Raw genomic sequence first — 19,310 nt, forward strand, 5'->3', positions numbered from 1 at the left:
ACACACGGCAAGAAGCCCACTTGCAGGGCACACGGCAGGTTGCCCACTTGCAGGGCACACGGCAGGTTGCCCACTTGCAGGGCATGCGACCTGGGAGTCCACTAGTGGGGCGCTGGCCGCAACTCAGGAACAATACAGGAACCAAAACAGGAGCAGATCAGGAACCAAAACAGGAGAAGATCAGGAACCAAAACTGCAGAAAGTGGCTACAACACCATCATTGGAACCAGATCAACTCATCCCCATCCAAGCAGTCTTCTCCTATTGTCTCACTTCTCCCTCAACCACCGAGTAGATTGTAAACTTGCAAGAGCAGGGCCCTCTTCTCCTTTTGTACCAGTTTGTTATTGTATGTCTTTTTGTATGTCTTAAACTGCCGGTGCTTTATAAATAAATGTAACTACATAATCAATAAATTCCACTGACTACACTGCCAAATGATGTCTCTGGAGTTAGTGCTATGATGCAAATGACATCTTCTCTGGGACTTGCAGCCAGGCTTTTTTTTTTTAGCATAGGGCAAAATGGTGTCAGCAGTTTTAAGATACTTTATTTCCTGTTTGTTGTGCTATTATGTGATAATATTTACCAGCTTGAAGCTCCTCACCCTAATCTGTTTCTATATAACCTATTTCATAAAAGATGCACTCTGAAGAGTATTGTATGCTCTATAGGTATCACCACATCAATTCTGTTCATCGGCAAGCTACAAAATGTAGGGCTCTTTAGAGATACAGTTCCTTTCATTTAAACCCTTTGATGTACAACCGCTTTTCGGTATTAATACGATTTTTAAGTGTAGCTGGAAATTGTAACAAGAATGATGAAATTATGCTTCAATTTAGATATGTTGCATTTAGAACACCAAGAAGTAACATGGAATATACCATGCACAAATTGTTGAAAGAGTAAAAAGCTACTACTTAACAGTGAATTTTATTAGACCCTGTGTACAATACTTGTTTATTCACTCAGACACCAAAACCATTAGAGGCTATGAGTCTCTAGTGACTTTATACTATAATGGTGTATCTCAACAGATAATGAACATGAAAAACAGCAATCATTGGAAAGAGAATGAAGATGACTGCTAAAAGAATGCAAAGCAATTATGCTTTAAAAATGAATAATGCAATTTATCATATTAACTCTTTTAATAACATCACTTGCTGTACATTTACTCTTGTAATCCACAAACTGCTTTTTTAATAACTATATAATGGGCTTGTCAAACTACAGCATTTACATATCATATAGATAAAATAGGTGTGGGAATATTCTTGACAAAGGGCCTTTCTCCATGGAAATTAACATAACTTTTTATTATTATTCTTTAATAAAAAAAAAAGATTTTGCATCAGGTGGTATACAAAATATTAAAATGAATACATTATGCAGAGAAAAAAGTCAATACACAAGGAAGTTATAAAAAAATACTATTTTTTTCTGTTAAAACGTGACTGATGACAAAACTGTAACTTTCTTTTTTCTCTCTTTTTTTAGGGTTTCTCTTAAGCTTCTAACTTCTTTATGCTACTCCTTGGCTGACAGACCCTCCATGAACTGTCATACTACCATCTGTCATTGTAGTGTTTCAATGGAAGTTCTGATAAACCTTCGTGGCTGTATTAAAAAAGGTAGAGAAGATACAGATAAATATGTTCTTCAAAACATTTCTATTAATTGTTCCAGCTTTAGTGAACCAACATCTTATTATAAGTTTAGTTAGGGTGATTTGTGTTCCTGCCATGGTATGGAATTGGTCATTGTTCTGTTCCATAAATTCCCTAAATTCAGATGTTCTTGGTTCATGACTGCTAGTTGTCTGGTACAAGTATCATAGGCTACTGTGAGCCAATACCTTGAGCTATGTCCTTAAACACAAAGCTTATCTGTCTGGCTGTCTGTCTATCTATCATTATATCTATCTATTCACTGCCATATTTAATTATAATAGGACCATAGGCAAACTTCTTGTCAGAAGCATAACTAGGAATCTTTACGCCTGGGGCAAACAACATGAAAAGCACCTCTAACAGAGAGCAGGGGCATTTCTGCTGGGTTGTTCAGGTTTGCCACTTTTTCTTCTAGAATGGTGTTACCTAGTGATACCCTCCTAACAAACTATTTATTTCATGTTAATCAAAAAATTGACTAGCAATTTTGGATTAATACTTAAAGATGGCAAATACTGTTTAGTATATTGGAACATTGAAAATGGCAAAGGCAAATACTGTTTAATCTATTTATTATAAGAGAATGACTGCACAATAATTTCTTCAAAGTACCATAGATACACAAGGCAGAACAAACATTACAAGATAACATATGTAGAGACTTTCTGTATGCTGCCACCTGCTGACCAGGCAGCTTTACACGAACATACTGTATGTATGAAGACCACATACATGTGTGGGGTTTAAGATAGATCATTTATACCCTTTTATTTTCGGATCATAAAAAAACAGAACATTAACTTTTTAACTCAAAAAACATCAAGGGTTTTAAGAGCAATTGTTCAGCATCTTTAGAGTACTACAGTATTGGCCTCTGGAAAATGTTCAAGGGTTTGCTTTTGAAGTAATAAATTAAATGACATTATTACGATAGCAAAGATAATGGCTGTCCCATAGTGGCAGTTTTTATTAAATGTAGTTACAACTGAGTATGAGGCATGTTTCCTATGAAACAAAGGACTCAGAGTCTTGCCCTTTTTAACATGTTAAATCTGATGCAACTGAGGCTAACCAAGAATTTTAAGCTGTTCCAAGAATTTTAAGCAGTTGCACTAAAATCTACAGCAGGGGTGTCTAAAGCCAATCATTTACGGTTGAAGATGGTCCAGGTTTTCATTACAATGCTTAGCATGGTGTTTATTGATGCAAAATGTTAACAGCTTTCCAATTTGCAGCAAACAACCGCCACCACGATTGTGGACCCTCTTTGGTAGATCTGCTTCACAGCATACTTGGAAAGACTAAACATTAACACATGACCTATTGAAGAGCTCCCTCCAGTGGTAACTGATTTGCAACTTTTGTATATTGAACAACTACATAATAATGTCTATCTATTTACACTGTGATGTCATAAAAGTCCCTGGGGCGGGGGGAATGGCCAGGTCTCCCAATACTTTTGTGCATATAGTGTAGTTTGACAAGATCTCCAGTAAACCCATGTTGTTTCTGATCGTGCCAATCGTTTACATCCACATATTTAACAATAATTTCCTTTAGATTGATTTCCATTTATTTCACAACTACTGATTTAAGATTTTCCTGCTACTATCTTTGGGAAGTTTTGCTACAATTGTCAACTTACAATTTTCTGGAAATACTGATGTCCTCTGCGCAAAGAAGGGTCTCCACTAATGAGGTGGCAGAGAAATGTGTAGCAGAGCAGCCATTCTTTAGTCCAAAGAATGACGGAGTGGTGGAGTAGCCGGCTCGGCATTAACCCCCTTGATCAGTGTAGCTTAATAAGGTCAGCGATGTCTGAGCAAATTAGTTCATGTAATGATCCCGCATCTCAATTCTGGCCTGCAAGTGTTCCGGTATTAGCCAATCTGGTATTAGCCATATATTAGCCATAATAAAGGCCCTTGTATACTGACATATTTATTGATTGTAAAACAAATTGCATATTATTTACAGATTACTATATTTCTGGGATGTTTCCCAGTGCATATGATATATTATGTAGCTGCTTATATTTACAGTAATTTTAGAAGTATGTTTTCACTCAAAAAACTGCCATAAATAGCGGTATTCTTAGTATTACATAGTAGCTGGTAGCTTAGCTGGTTAGAAGTAATAGTGGTTCTCAATGGGCCAGATGCACATTACCATAGCAACAGCTAAGCATTAACAAGTTACTGGATGCAAGCAGGTAGTAATACAAACACAAACAGACTTAAGGTACCCTATGTTATTTACTGCACATAAGAAAAAAAACATCAAATTTACATGGATGTTGTATAAATAAAAATAACCATCCAAGCCTAGATAGTTACTTGTTCCTATGAGGGGAAAATTAGTCTATATTCTGATAAAATTAGAAGGCTATATTATAGCTGGACATTTCTTTTTGCGTGAAATAATTTTTCTGTAGTGCCATGGAGGCTTATGATCCAACTGACAGCCATCTTCCCCCCTCTTAGCAGTTTAAATGTACACACGAGATCTACATTACAGAGGAAAGCTTCACATTTACAGTTACATTTGAAGGCCACAGATAATATAAACAAAACAATAAAGAAAAATTATTAGACCAAATCGCTGCTTTTATAAAGCAATAAGTCGATGGCACAGATAACCTAATATGGTTGCATACCACCATGACAACGCTAGAAAAAAGTGAAGATTACAACTTGTCATGCTGGTCAGGTGTGTGATTTTGAGAGCTGTAGCAGCGCATATTCTGGGGAGTTAGTGGACAAAGAGATGGCCAAATCTACATAGAAGGTAGCATCTGTGGCAGGAGAGGAGGTATATGAAACTTGAGGCAGATATATATGGGAGAGCCACCTGTTGATCTGCAAGGATTGTTGAATACTTCTTTCTAATATGTTAGTAATACCAGTTCTGGCCATGTAATCCTTGAGGTTTTTAGAGAGGCCAAAATGGAACTGATCGAAAAAAGTCTATAGCCAAATTTGAAAAGTCATGTATTAATCAACTGAAGAGCCAGCTTGTTCAAGGACCATAATAAGTGCTTGAGCAAAGTGGTGCCAGCATAAAGTTTGTCCATTTCCTGAATAAAAGTATCCCAATGATCAAATATGTGACTATTGATCTGCAACAAATCATGGACTCAAGCTTGAGGTTCTCATACAATAAAGACATCACTGTATGGACTAAGGAAGTCAATAGTGGAGGTGTGTCAGGCATCTCTCTAGTTCCCCCATCTCGCTAGCGTTGCCCCCGTCTCGCTAGAGTTTACCCCTTTGCTGTAATCCATGTATGGATTTCCATATGCTCTGTTCTGTGCTTCTGTTTCCTTGATTCCAGTTCTGCTCTTCAGCTCTGCTTCAGCTCTGTGCCCCACCCGTTTGTTATGTTTGTCTCAGTCAGACATTGGAGTACTTTGGCGTCCTGGTGGGCTAAGCATACTATGGCCATATGATGTGAAGGAATCTCCAATCGTTATCTTATAGTCCTAGGCTAGTTACTGTATTCATGTGTGTCTGTCTCTTATGTACCTTTGCCCTCTTTTTCCTGAATCATCTGATTTCAGTTCCTCTCTCCTCTTCCCATGTCCCAGTTAAGATATCCTATCCTTGCTTAAAGGAGAAGCGTCTGAGGATCTTGGCTCCTCACTCCTTCCCCTGTGTTCCTTGTTTCCGTCCATTGTTGTGTCCTGTATATGTAATGTCTTGTCTGACTATGTTTCTTGCTTGGTCACGCTGTCCCTTGCTCGCTCTGTCCCACTTGCTTGCTATGTTTCTGCTGTTACTCTGCTTAGCTTCCCTACTCCCAGCCTGCCGCATCCTGTACATTTGTCTGGAGAGCTATGTCTCATGCCTGCTCCAGGGTGCCTGCAGGATATCACTTTGTTTTGTTCTGGACAACATCCGCTGCTATGTCAGGGCGCTGGTATGTGGCTGCACAACCCTAGGTGCTCAACACCTGGGTGAGTGCAGTCGCGCTGCACTAGGCCCTGTCCAACTCCGCTATTGTGCAATAACTCCTGAACTCCATCTTTGGGCGCTCTGGGTCATTACAGTCATCTGTATGGACCCAGTTCCTTACAAGGTGTGTGGTGAAAGTGAAAACTGTACTTGGCCGAAATAAAAGCTGATACTGATCCTGATGACCTGTAATTATTTCAGAAAGAAGGACTTGTGGTTGAGGAACAGCAGCCGCTATGTCTTCTTGTGGGACAGAAGTATGAGACATATACGATTTGTATGCTCCAGGCTAAAATCTAGTTTTCAAACTTATAGGTTTTCCACAGTCTGGGTTAAGGTGATGAGCTGCTTAGTGAGGGCTGCAATGGCCTCTGTAATGTTACCAACCTACTTTGTCCAGGGTGTAGGGTGGAGCATTTCAGAAAATGTGCCCCTATACAGCTCTCTAGGAGGAGAACACCAATCAACCCGGGAAGACAGGCAGAATTCAGAGTCATGGAAGGCTATGGGTAGCTTGGTGTTAGGACAGGGATGCCAAATTTGCATACTACCAGTGGAGAAGTACAAGGTGCTGGGAGAGGAACTTTGAGCTGGCCAGGATACCCAAAGACAGATTCAGGTAGAAATGGAGCCATTTGACTGTACAAAAAGCTGTTAAAGATAAGGCCAGTGTCAAAACTAAATATTCTGTTTTACCAGGGAAAACCAAACCCCAAAAACCATAAGCCTGGGTCCAAACTAGAGAGATCAATCTGAAGGGGAAGTATTGTCAGGAAAGGCAAGAAAGGAAAACTGGAGCAGGGAGCGGGCCAATAGGGTAAAGGGGACCCAACTGTAAGCTTAGTCAGATCAGACCACCAGACCAGCCTTTTAGAAGACAACACTCCTGGATGCATAGCACATATGGTGCTAGAATGCTTTTCTCATTTAAAGGGATGAGCCAGCAGAGAACTCACTTGATGGAAAAATGTACCCTAGCCCCAAAATTCAGGGGCTAAAGGTTCAAATGAGGTTCTGCATAAAAAGTGATTTATGTGCATATTTGGAAATTGGCCTTATGACCCTAGCAACCAAAAGAGTTGTCCAACCATCCAGAATATTCCTTTTCGGAATATTGCTCGACAAGTGCTATTTAAACATCTCTCAATATATCTTAATTTTTTATGTTGGGAGTTGCTTATTGACATGCATGCTTTCATTTTATTTCTTGTCCTGACCAAAATGTGAGGTGTTCAATAAATACACGGTAATCTCTTAAAATGAACACTAGGTGTCTCCCAACAGTCACAACAATGTTTAGAATGTTTCATGCTCCCACTGGAGTAATACATAACTGAGGCAGTTATAAATATCACTTGGTGAAAGGGTGAGTCACTTGTGATATGTCTCATCAGTTCCAGCAGCCAAGGTGGAGGGGCTTTAGTTTTAAGAAAGCAAGACAAGGGACCTGGACATTTTCCATGTGGCCTTATGTTATATTGGTATTTAAAACAAGGACTAGGTATAGCCATGTGTACAATCACCCACAGTTTAGAGAGTATGACTAGTAAGAATGTGCTCTTTATACAGAAAACATAGCGAATGTACAAAAAGAGTATGGGTTGCCGGCTATTTAAAAATAGCTTAAAGGTATACCTGGTACAAGCTATGTACGAGAACATAGATATAGTTAGAATTTGAAAATTTCAGGGTCACTCAAATAGGAGTGATCACCGCCACGAGACTGTTCCATTTAACTACCACCCTTTCAATAAGTAGAACTTCCTTAAATTAACTCTAAGCCTCCGACTTCTCTAGTTTTAGGCTTTGACCTCATGTTCTAACATGGCACCTCTTTTCTTTCACCTTGAACGTTGTTAAGTCCCTTCAAGTATTTAACTGTTTCTATTCTCCCCATCTCTCGTCTTTCCTTCAAGTTATACATATTAAATTTCCTTAATCTTTCCTGATAATTTCTATCCTGCAAACCACTTGCCATTGTTGTAGCCCTCATCTAAACTCTTTCCAATGTGTCAACATCCTTCTGGAGGTGGGTTCTCACAGTACACTAGGTGAGGCCTGATCAGAGATGAGGCACAGACACTGTGATCTCTATGCAAGTCTGTGGGGACTTGCATAGAGATCACAGTGTGATTGGTGCAGGGAGGAGAGTGAGAAACTATGTTTTTCACCCTCCTCCCATGCTGAAAAACAAAACGGAGAAAAAAGGTTAGTGATTTAAAAATAAAAATTAAAAAAAATCACTAAAATAATACAATAAATAATAAATATTTTTTTAAAAAACAATAAAATGACCTAAGTGATGTCATTGTGACATCACTGGCATTAATAACATGTTCAAGAGGTCTGTGAAATGGCAGAATCACTTGTTCCATAAATAATAAATAATTAAAAAAAACAATAAAATGAGCTAAGTGATGTCATTGTGACATCACTGGGATTAATAACATGTTCAAGAGGTCTGTAAAATGGCAGAATCACTTGTTCCATCCAGAAAGTCTGCCCTGTTGCAGACTTTTGTATCATCTGCAAAGAGACATACCATTAACACCAACTGTTTTATGACTAATAAAAACATTAAAAAGTATGGTCCCAATACTGACGTACCCCACTAGTAACAAGTCCGTCCTATGAATATATACCATCAATAACAACCTTTTGCCTCCTGTCCTCAACCATTGCCTTATCTATACAACTATTTTGACATCCAAACCCAAAGACTGCTGTTTTCTTCGCAAAGGCTCAGGATTCTTTGCTAGATTTATATGAAGAGAAACATTATTTGATATGTTATTGTAGGACCTAAGAGGACCTCTAACCCTTTCAAATATATATATATATATAAAAAAATAAAAAAAATAAAATAAAAAAAATAAAAAGAATATATATAAAAAAGATAATAATAATAAAAAAGAAAAAACCTTACATCCCATTGCCCTAACACAACATCTACCCAGTATAACCCTCCTGCCTCATCTTACTATGGTATCTAAAGAAAGCTATATCTCTCCTTGAAAAAACAATATATAGTTTGCATGGGTACACTATTCACAGGAAAAGAGAATAATCGCTGAACCGACACAGGGCAAAAATGGCAAAATTGCTCCGGGACTTGAGGTACCAAAAACCCCTGGGATTGAAGGAGTTAAGGGCTGCTTTATATAAATATTGTGGGATTGTCATAGTATAAAAATTACTACACTATATAAGTACTTTATTTTGTGTTTTTCCATTTCTCATACTAAAAAAAACTATATTACAAAACCTGTTTTTCTCTTAAAAAAAGTGTATAATAATATATATTCACCCTTATTTATTTTATATAATTTTTCACGTTTGCATGGAGGTATTCAAAGGTATGTACACCAAGAGCTAAAAATATTTCTGTGCTTTGGTTTCTAGTGGAAAAAAACACAAACACCTAACATGTATTTAGCCACAGTTACAGATTTCTGAAATACTGTGCATTAGGTTTTTTTATGGAAAAAACCCACAGTTAAATACTCAAAATGTAATGACCTGTATTTTTATGGAAAAACCCACAGATCACTTACTCAAAATGTAATTATCTACATCTACAGATTCTGGAAATACCATGCATACAAATGTTACTGTATCATATGTCTAGGTATGCCCAAGGGCTTAATGTTCCAAATACCCTCAAGAAGATTGACGATTGACTTTATATCTATCTATTTTTGTTTTTTTTTAGAAAACAAGATGTTCTGGCATGCCAGCAATGTAGGCATTCATGAGGAAATGAGGGATTCTAGTTTTATAAATCCCTGAGTCCCTGAAATACCCTTTTCTTGGGGATAATCCTGCTAATCCTGTTTGGGCTCCTGGATGTAAGGGCACGTCTGCTAATAGAATTGGTTGTTTAGCAAAGTAGCAATTATACTTTAGTAACATTTTAATTCTTCAGAAAGGAGAAACTGAACTTGTTTCACTGCTAAAGGGAATGGCTTTTGGCATGCTGAAAGATAACTTTATGTCTGAGGTTGTAGAATGTAAATCATAAAGAAATCCCTTCTGGACTTAGTATCTATTATTTGATGCTATAAAAGGCAGGACTATGGGAGAAGTCTAATAATTTTTCTATAGTTTAGCTCCAAGTAAATCAAACTGTGAAAATGTGTACAAAATGTGCAAACAATGCTTGTAATCTATTTATAAACATATTTGTAAACACGTAATAGCATCAAAATGCAGGTATTTATTGGCATTGAGAAATGTTTTTGAAAATGTTTTGAGCTTTTCTACTTTTGTAATTTTACATATTGGCAAACTTTAATAGATTATCCCATTAGTGTTCTTTAAAATTCGCAAAATAATCTTTATATAGGTTTCACTAAGTTTATATATTTTACCTGGACAACTGGACCTTGTGTTAGGAGCAGTGCTATGCAAATATTCTCTAGTCTAATTCCCATCATTTTCAAATTAGTCAAAGATGTGATATCTGTAATATTGCTTACCTTTTCACATGTCAATTTCAATTTATCCCTAATTCAACTAGCTGATTAACCATTAAGGTGAAAAACACATTTTAAACAAATGCCACATTTGCCCATCAGTTTTTCCCACATCTAATCACTGCATGTAAATAATGGAGCTCCGACAAGTACCTCTTAACAAGTAAATCAGTAAATAAAGAAATCATTGGTTTGGGTAAATATCTTTAAGGTATTTCACACAGGTTTGATTTTTCCCTTCAAACAATGAAATATTATTAATTATAATACACTTGATGCCTACAGGGATAGCCTTTACTACAAAACCAGAGAAAAGAAAAAAATTGTCGGTGCGCTAAGCTAGTCTCAGGCTCAAAAAATACATATGTATAATATGAGGCCTACCAAACAGTGTGAGCACGCTACAAATACAGTGTATTGGCTGTACAATGTGTACATTTGTAATATATATTTGTATTATTTGAGCCTGAGACTAGCTTAGCGTGCCAACATTTTTTCTTTTCCCTGTTTGCATATATTTGAGGATGTTGGCTCCTTATCAGTCTGGTTGCAGCTTGCTGTCCAGGGGTTAAATGGGAGGAGGTTTAATTGCACCTCCCCCAACACATTAATAAGGTTTTGGTAGCAGTATAAGCTGCTTTGTCTGCCCACTATGTAGGAGGTGAGCGTAGGTTCTCACCCTATTGAGAGTGTGCCTTGACGTGGTGGGTGAGTTAATTATGCTTTGGCCAATTCATATAACCAAAACCTCTCATTTATATTATGGTTATATATTTGTTGCCAACTTTATTAGTGTGAGAATCTCAGACATTTTTTGTTTTTTTACTACAAAGCCAAGCTGACTCACAGATGGCTACAAAAAGAACGCGTATTAGGACAACAATGACCATAATTTGACAATGTGAATAAAATTAACAAGGGTATATGAAGGTAACTTTCTGCACATATCTATTCATTATTTATAATGGGAGAACAGGGTGTGATTCTTATAACACGTAATGGCATGGTTGTTCACTGCAAGAATGCTTTCCTTCATCCACCCTTTTTAATTTTTAAACATAGGCTTTCATTAAAGTAATTTTGCCACCCAGAAAGGTATACATAATAACTTACTGTAACACTTATTAAACAAGATAATACAACGTCATAATTCGTGTTATGCAGCTCCCCTTCTTTCCCTGTACTCTTTTTTATAATAGTGTAAAAATAATGGGTTATTACAAAAACAAAAATGATATGGTTCCCATCTGTCAGGCACCCAAACATTATCCTTTAAAATTGGGTACTATTTGGCAATGGGTTATGATACGAATCTCATTACTTTAGTTGAAAAAGTCGCAGCTCACACATTGTATCAGTGGCAGGGTTGATGTGTATTTGTGCTTTGGCCTCAAACTTCAAAAGAAGACCATATTGTGTCTTTAACATTGCTCACCTCTGTTTAGTGCTAAGGAAAACTTTTTTAACAAAACTAAACTTTGTAAGAATACCTATGTGGCAAAAGCTGCTCATGCTAGTTTTTGTATGTTCTATTCAAGTGTTTGCTGTAAGATCATGGAAGTTGATCTTCTTAGGCAGTGTAACAATTTAATTTTAAGCCTTCCAGATAAAACATTTTGCCCTATTTCATCTTGAAAAAGAGATATACAGCACCCATTTCATCTTGAAGAACATATAGTAAAATAAAATCAAGACTGAGCAAATAAAATATGAAACAGTTTTTATTACATTTATTGTCACTGTAACTTTACAGCTTCATCATACAACCAGATCAAAATCCTTTTTTCCTCACCCTACAATCCTTTCTAGGAGCTCAGAATGTAGTTTTCATGGTTATAAAGGTCTCAATAATGTTTATGTGAAGAGTAGAAATGTATCTTTATAATTAAATTATATATATATCCCTTAGTCAGTACAAATTAGCTATCAATAGATCCCAAAGACATAAAAAGTCTTAATAAATATTTGCCTCACTGCCACACATCTGACCAAGCGTTTAAAAGCATTATATAACCTAAACTTGTCAATGGTCGTATCTAGGCAATATTGTTATTTTATTTATCATTCTTATAATATACAAGAAAGCACTTTAAACTGTTTTTATCTTTTATTTAAAAAGTATCAACATATTGTAGATCGTATAGAGATTAATTAACAAAATTGTGTACACATAGACAAAAGTAAAAATAAATTGAAGGTCCTGCCAATATGAGCACACAAATATCTGACTTAATAGTAAACATATTGATTATTGTTGAACTACAGCTTTTAACTTCTGGAACTAAAGCTGCCTTAGCTTAACCAACATCAGTTTTTATTGTGTGTGTAATTCAGATATCCATCTGTTCCCTCAGCAAAAGCAAAGTTAAAGTTTCATCTAGGTCCAGCTTTAAGGGGTTGTGTGGGTTTTGTGTATGATACATGTTTAATAGTTAAGAGTACATATATTACATGCATAATATAAATGCAGTACTTAAATACTGGGGAAAAAAAGAAATTCCAAATATTAAACATAAAAAGTTTTCCACACACACCATTAATAAAAAGTTGTTTGTTGGGAAACCTTCATTAGCAGGAAAGTGAATGTCCACAGTTGTTTAATTTACTTAATAGGTCCTTGTGTATTAGGACAGACACAAATATGCATGACATTATTAAGCTATCTTATTAGATTACTTATTTGTATGAATAAGTAACTGTCCATCTTGCAGCTAATGTATCTTAAATCTTCTTTGGTTCCGGAGTCTAAAGAGGAAGTTTTGTGATGCAAACTGCAGCAGTTGCATGTGCAGTTGTTAGGCCGTTAAGTGTATAAAAAGGGAGATCTGTCCAAAACATTTGCCGTTGAAGCAAATTACATTCCACCTACAAATATTATTGCATGGATAACTGACAGTATTTTTGTGGTTATTGAACTACAAATCCCATGGTGCTTAACAAGTTCAGTATCAACAGCAGAGCTCCAGTCTGGCTAATTGTGGCCCAATGACCATAGAATAACCCATGCAGGAGGTCAATCAGTATACAATCCCTCTAATTCTGTCTACATCAGGAAGCTTGTGAGCTACCGATACATTCCATGTCTGGGGGCAGGGGTTGTGTATGTATCTACTATAGCACAACTAACCCCCTAAAGAAATACATAAAAAATCTAAACATCAAAAGATGAAACAATGCATCAATAAAATGTTTAAAATGTAGTATATACTTAGAACATAAAATGCTACTGTTTGAATAGATTTTCTTAGTAGCTGGTCAGAGACCCCCAGCTCTAACCATTTAATTTATTTATCTTTGATATTCAGTCTATATTTTTTAACTATATTTCTCTCAAAAAATACATATATTCAATGTGCAACACAAATACTGGTTAATGCTTAATAAGGCTAAATAACAGACTACCATAAAAAATAAAACATTTTTGGTTAAGTTGGGTTGATTCAGTGGGCTCTCAAGACTGGTGGTTGTTCCATTGTTAAATTACAAACAATTTAATCATGCCACATTAACTATACATTATGGAGTAACAAGTCAGCCTCTCTTCCTGTAGAGACTCCCCAAGGCCAACCCTTTGTAAGGATTACTTAAACTGGGGAACTAAATGTGCAACTCCCTATAAATTAGCGATCACCCTGATGGTTGTTTGTGAAAAGCTTTTAACAAAACCTACCACAATGTTTAACTAACAATAGTGTCTGATGATGAAGCAAGTGCAAGACTTAATCTACCGAACTCCACAGAGGAATGCAACATCTTTGTGGGACTGAATGGGTGAATAAACAATCATATTGCTTGTACTTCTCTTCTATTAAAATGAACTATTATGCACTTTGATATTGGCACTTTAAGAAGGTAAACCAGATGAGCTGAATGGTTCTTATCTGCTGCCAAATTCTATGATTCTATGATATGTAATAATGGAAAACCACACAAAACAGTTGGGTTGTGCAGATGTCTTTCCGGGATTATAAGATTTTGACGTGATAAGAATTAACTTGACTCCAGTGCATTCACTGCTGCTTTTCTGTTTTAAAACAAGTGTCTTTCAGAGTGTTTGTCGCTATTTGCAGTTCTATGAGAGTATACATGTTACATAGAGAAAGGCTTATTTATACGATCAGAGCACTCTATTGATCGCCTTTTGTGCTGTTCATGTTTCTCATGCCAGTCTTCTTCTTCAGCGTCATAGATCCCTAAAAATATGGCCATCTTCTCTTCTCTGTTTTTCATATATGGATACAGAATGTAATTATAAACCAGCGATGCAAGACAAGCACCTAGAATTGGTCCAAGCCAGAAGACCTGCAGGACAAAAACAGAAGCAAGTTACTGAAACAGTAAGGGGGTTGTTTTTACAAGAGAAACCTGTAATCTATTTTTTGGAATAGCCTGTGTACCAATAGTTGATCTAATTAACTCTTGAAATGTTTTTGCTTCTTTATACTGCCAAAATATCAAAAGTCCATGGCAGCATGCAGAAAAAATATTTTAAATAATTTTTTTGGGAAAATGCATCAAACATTAACTTTTGCACTAATTCTCATCTCATATGTTCCCTAATTCTTGTTCCCTAATCCATTACTCTGAGACATTTTGTAAATTATTCAGATTGCATTATGCTTCTTTGTTCTGTCCTGTGACAATGTCCTGTGCTATTCAGATGTGGTTGTTTAAATGTTAAGAAGCCAGATTTGAAAACAAAAGAAAAAAGAAAATACATTCTTACCCAGTGGTTTCGAAAGACTCCCACTATAACAGCTGGAGCAAAAGACCGTGCAGGATTCATAGAACAACCAGTGAAATAGATCTAGATTAAAAAAGTTGTATGTTAGTACAAGTTGTGACAGCATTGGAGGGTAAGCTTTATGTATTAAGAACTGTTGGTCACAGTTTAAAAGGAAAAATTAATTGGATTACAAAAAACGGAACAGTGTTCTGATTACCTAGTTCAATAACATGGAGGTTTTTGGAAGAATGTCGGCATATAAATGTATCTGGTCATCTATTGTGCCACTTACCCCAACAAGATGGCCTAGAGTTACAGACAGTCCAATTGACAATGCTGGGGAGCCAACATTATCAGTCCGGCGACTGTCTGTTGAAGCGAAAATGCACAAAACCAGTTGAAAAGTAAGAATCAACTCCACAGCGACACCTATTCCTGCACTGGTGTTGTTACTGAGCTGCAAAAAGCAAAAAAAAATGGTTATACACAATATATATACAGCCTAAATATGTTTATGTGAACATATACAGTATATTTTCTTGTTTTAACAAGAAATTGTATTTTTATACTTTTTTATAATTAGTTTTTTAAATATTGTTAAATCTATCAAAATTATAAACATATTAAACCTAAAATAAATACATGTTCTTGCAATTGTTCTCCACTACTACTACTACTATTTTTTTCTGTCATTCAGATGGTTAGAGCTGTAAATGTACTTGTAATGCAATGTCAGTGAGCATCAGTATCCAAAATGTTATTGATCAGGGGCCACAAACTGTCACACAAAAGGCGAAAATAATTTGCTTTGGTGCACAAATAACACTTTAATATGTGTGAGGCAGAGCTGAGCATCCAAAGAGAACTGAGTGTTCAGTACAATCGTCACCTCTGAGAGCAAGGATGAGTCACCTGACTAACTAAAATTCAGGACTATTTTGTATGCTAGAGACATAGAAGTTGACAAGAATCATATGGCCCATCTAGTCTGCCCTTTTACAGTGCTGCGGAATCTAATGGCGCTATATATAAAAAAGAAATCATTTTTTCTGCTGTAAAAATCTGAAAATGTTAATGGGCTGGAGATTTTTTAAAGCAGTCTTCAGATCATCACGCGGTTTAAAAAAAAAAAAATAGGCCCATATCTTTCTAGGTACAAGGTAGAGGTTTCCCAGAAACATTTTAATGTTTTTTGAGTGGTCCAATTATCGACCACCAAGACTCAAAAGGGAAACATTCCAGGGTTGAATTTGCACAATGCATCTAAGTTCAACTCACCTGCAATTTATGATGCTGCACATAAACCAAAATCATATCTATTGTGTAAAAATAGCCAACAAGTCTTACCACAAACAGTGTACAATCTCAGTAATGTACAATTGGAAATATTCTGAGACATGAGAAGATAATTGTGTAGATTATTATTGGAAAATATTCCACAATATCTTCATCACATTTGCAAGCTTTATTTGCAATGCCACTAGAATCCCTGTGTAACTTGGGATATTTTCTCATCAGTCTCAGTTCTGCCTATTTTTTGGTGGAACTATGACGCTAAACTTCAGAGGCACCCAGTAATGCTGAGTTTAAACACTCATGTTCTAGAATCTAGCCTAGTTAACTTTTAGAAGGGATATCAAGCTATCTTTAGTGAATGCACAAGACAATTGCTGGAAAAAATGTAAATGTATTTATCTCCCCTCCAAGGAAGGAAAAAGGAATGGAGACACTAATTACATGGATAAAAAATATAAAACATAATTTATTTGTAATTGTGTTACAGATCTTGGATACTGTTAAAGTCACAGTCCATTTTGTAATTCATTTATCACTATTGCTGATGGAGAAAGTTTACCAGAAAATACTCTCCACAGGCAATAGTAATCAAGCCAACACTGAAGCACTTTGCTCACATGTTAGGATGTAACGTTTTGCAGTGGATAACCCCTTTATAGCCAAAAGGAATATACTTTATCTGTACACTAAACCACACTAATCACACTCACAAAACAGTTATTATGGGGAACCGTTTTAAACCTCTGCATTAGGTTTGAGAAGAAATTAATTTAAGCTGCTATACTGCGTATTCTTATCCTCTGATTGCTAACGTACATAATAGTGAAATTTGCCCACTGACAGATTAAACATGACACATTCAAGTTTTTTTAAGCACAATATCTGTGAGTTGTCTGAATTTCAAGGTATATTTTAAAAATGAGTAAAACAGTTCTTACCGTGTTGATGGCAAGGTTTCCTCTGATACTTGGTGGAACCACACCAAAAAGTATGCCTGCACCAGCTAGTCCTCCCAAAAGCTGCGCGACAATATAAAAAAAAGCTCTTAAAATGGAAATATGAGATCCCACTAGAAATGCTATAGTGACTGCAGGATTTATGTGACCTCCACTAATATGACCTATAGTCTGGACAAGGGTGCCTATTACCAAACCAAAAGCCAAAGCAATCTGAAGGACTGTCGGGAGGGCAGATGGCCATCTCAGAGCTGAGCCTAATCCAAAAAACACAAAGATTAAGGTAGCCAGAAATTCAGCAAACACTGCCCTCCAAAAGGCACATGAACATATTTCTTTCCTCATTTTGGAACCCAGTGACTCTAGTCTTTTTTCCCTTTTTTTGCAGCTGTTTCAGATTTCATGTAGAGTGTTACCTGTATATATGGCAGGTGTGGAGGTGAGAATTAATAGGTGGAGTTGAGAAGACATTCGGTCCCACCCCTAGAACTACATGCTTAAAAGTTCTACCTTCCCTCACCTTGAAATCACTCACATTTTTTTCATGCATGACGCATATTAATTTGATTTATATAACATCTGAGATATGACACAGTCTTATCTATTTCATAAGCTTCCATTGTATTGCCTGTATTCTGCCAGTGTTCCACAGTTCTTAAGGATTTTGCAATCATTGTGTTTCTTGTTCTTGGCAGTATTTCTGCCAGGTATTAAAAAAGTCTTCTATGGAAAACCGCCAGGATGTTTGTTTCATTACACTAAGTCTACTTTTGGCAAAAAGTCTGTAATCCTGATGCCAGATGTAACTGAAAGTCTATGTGTTCTATATACATCACTAGAACAATTCAGATAGCTTGCATGTTCTATATATGTTAATGATCTATTGTTCTCATGCACTATTTATAACCTAATATTAAGGACTTAAACTCTATATTTAAATTTACAAACTGTTTCTGGGAACATGCGTGTTTTACGTAGATTAATAAACACAATACTGAAAATCAGTATGTTCTGTAATCAATAATAAGGTAGTAATCAGAATTTTCACAAGCCACATTGCTTTGCTTATTATTCGTCCAGTGCAAAGTTTTTTTTGTCAAACTACAGTTTGAGGACAATAATTTTACTTCTGCTAGCAATGGGTATTGTTTTGGGCAGGTAAGTTCAGATGAACTATGCAGTCTTTGTATTTGTGCTGCATTTGTCTCATTCTCCCTTTCAGGCAGATGTCCTACAAATTATTCCAAAAAGGGACACCCCCTAAACAGAACCTTTATATCAACCTTTATATTAAGCCTTTGTTGCCTGAAACTGGACATCAATCCAATGCCTGAACAACTATAGTGGTATTATTGGAAAGGGGAAGTTTTTTTGTTTATGGGCAGGTGTTTGTAAAAGGCAGTGTGCAAGGGCAGTGTATGTGTATATGTGTGTTTATGGGCAGATATTTGTAAAGGCAGCATGTAAGGGCAGTGTATGTGTGTTAATGGGCAGGTATGTGTAAGGGCAGTGTCAATAAAATAGCCTCTGTAAGAAAGTAGCTGAGGGGGCACAATATTCCATTCTTGCCTCGGGGGCAAAAGGAGCTATCTACGGCTCTGCTCACAACAACCAGGCAGTGTGAGAACCTGACACTCTGCCTCTGCACATATTTGTAAACTATTAAGAAAAGCTTTTTGAGAGTTTTCCTCTCTTTCTAAGGTCTGAAGCAATACCTGAGTAAGAGAGGAAAACTTTTGAAAGCTTGTCTTAGTATTACGTTTATCCAATAAAAAAGGTATCACTGCATACTGCAATACTCTATTTTGTATTTATATATAATTAGTTTTTTTAGTGGCATGATTTAGTGGTGGAACTTATTAGTGACCCCCCCAGTTTTGACTGTGGTATCTTATGGTATCTATATATTGTTCCTAGAGTTGCCACTGCCAAGTGCTTAGGAGCATGGTGTGTAAAAGTTGCCAACTCGCTGATTCCATAGCTAAAGTGTTTCGAACCTTCACTGGCGGCCACAAACTGTGCGGTAGAAGCTTCATGGAATGGATTTTGTGGACGAGCAGCTGCATGCCAGCCTCACATCACCAAATACAATACAAAGCATCTGATTGAGTGGTAAAGCATACCGCCACTGGACTCTGGAGCAGTGGAAACATGTTCTGTGGAGTGACGAATCACACTTCTCTGTTTGATTGGGGAGTCTAGGTTTGTCAAATGCCAGGAGAACGTTA

At 36.5% G+C, this 19,310-nt stretch overlaps 1 protein-coding gene across 1 annotated transcript; it reads right to left on the bottom strand.

The window, feature by feature from the left end:
* Positions 1-14,193: 14,193 nt before the first annotated feature.
* LOC149286527 (aquaporin-5-like) lies at positions 14,194-17,427 on the bottom strand. Its single transcript, XM_089493938.1, has 4 exons — positions 17,065-17,427; positions 15,123-15,287; positions 14,831-14,911; positions 14,194-14,406 (listed from the first exon to the last, which is right to left on the bottom strand). Exons 1-4 carry the CDS (start codon positions 17,425-17,427, stop codon positions 14,194-14,196), a joined length of 822 nt encoding a protein of 273 aa, XP_089350064.1.
* Positions 17,428-19,310: the final 1,883 nt, after the last annotated feature.

Source organism: Sceloporus occidentalis, unplaced genomic scaffold (assembly GCF_023333645.1).
Source record: "Sceloporus occidentalis isolate IW3139 unplaced genomic scaffold, rSceOcc1.0.p SCAF_68, whole genome shotgun sequence".
Classification (NCBI taxonomy): Eukaryota; Metazoa; Chordata; class Lepidosauria; order Squamata; family Phrynosomatidae; genus Sceloporus; species Sceloporus occidentalis.

Excerpts from the sequence above, each read along its gene's own strand:
- LOC149286527 (XM_089493938.1), bottom strand. The coding sequence starts at position 17,427 with ATGAGGAAAGAAATATGTTCATGTGCCTTTTGGAGGGCAGTGTTTGCT. Across the intron at positions 14,912-15,122 it reads CTCTAGGCCATCTTGTTGGG|ATCTATTTCACTGGTTGTTC; the intron begins GTAAGTGGCACA and ends TTTTTAATCTAG. Across the intron at positions 14,407-14,830 it reads GAGTCTTTCGAAACCACTGG|GTCTTCTGGCTTGGACCAAT; the intron begins GTAAGAATGTAT and ends TTTGTCCTGCAG.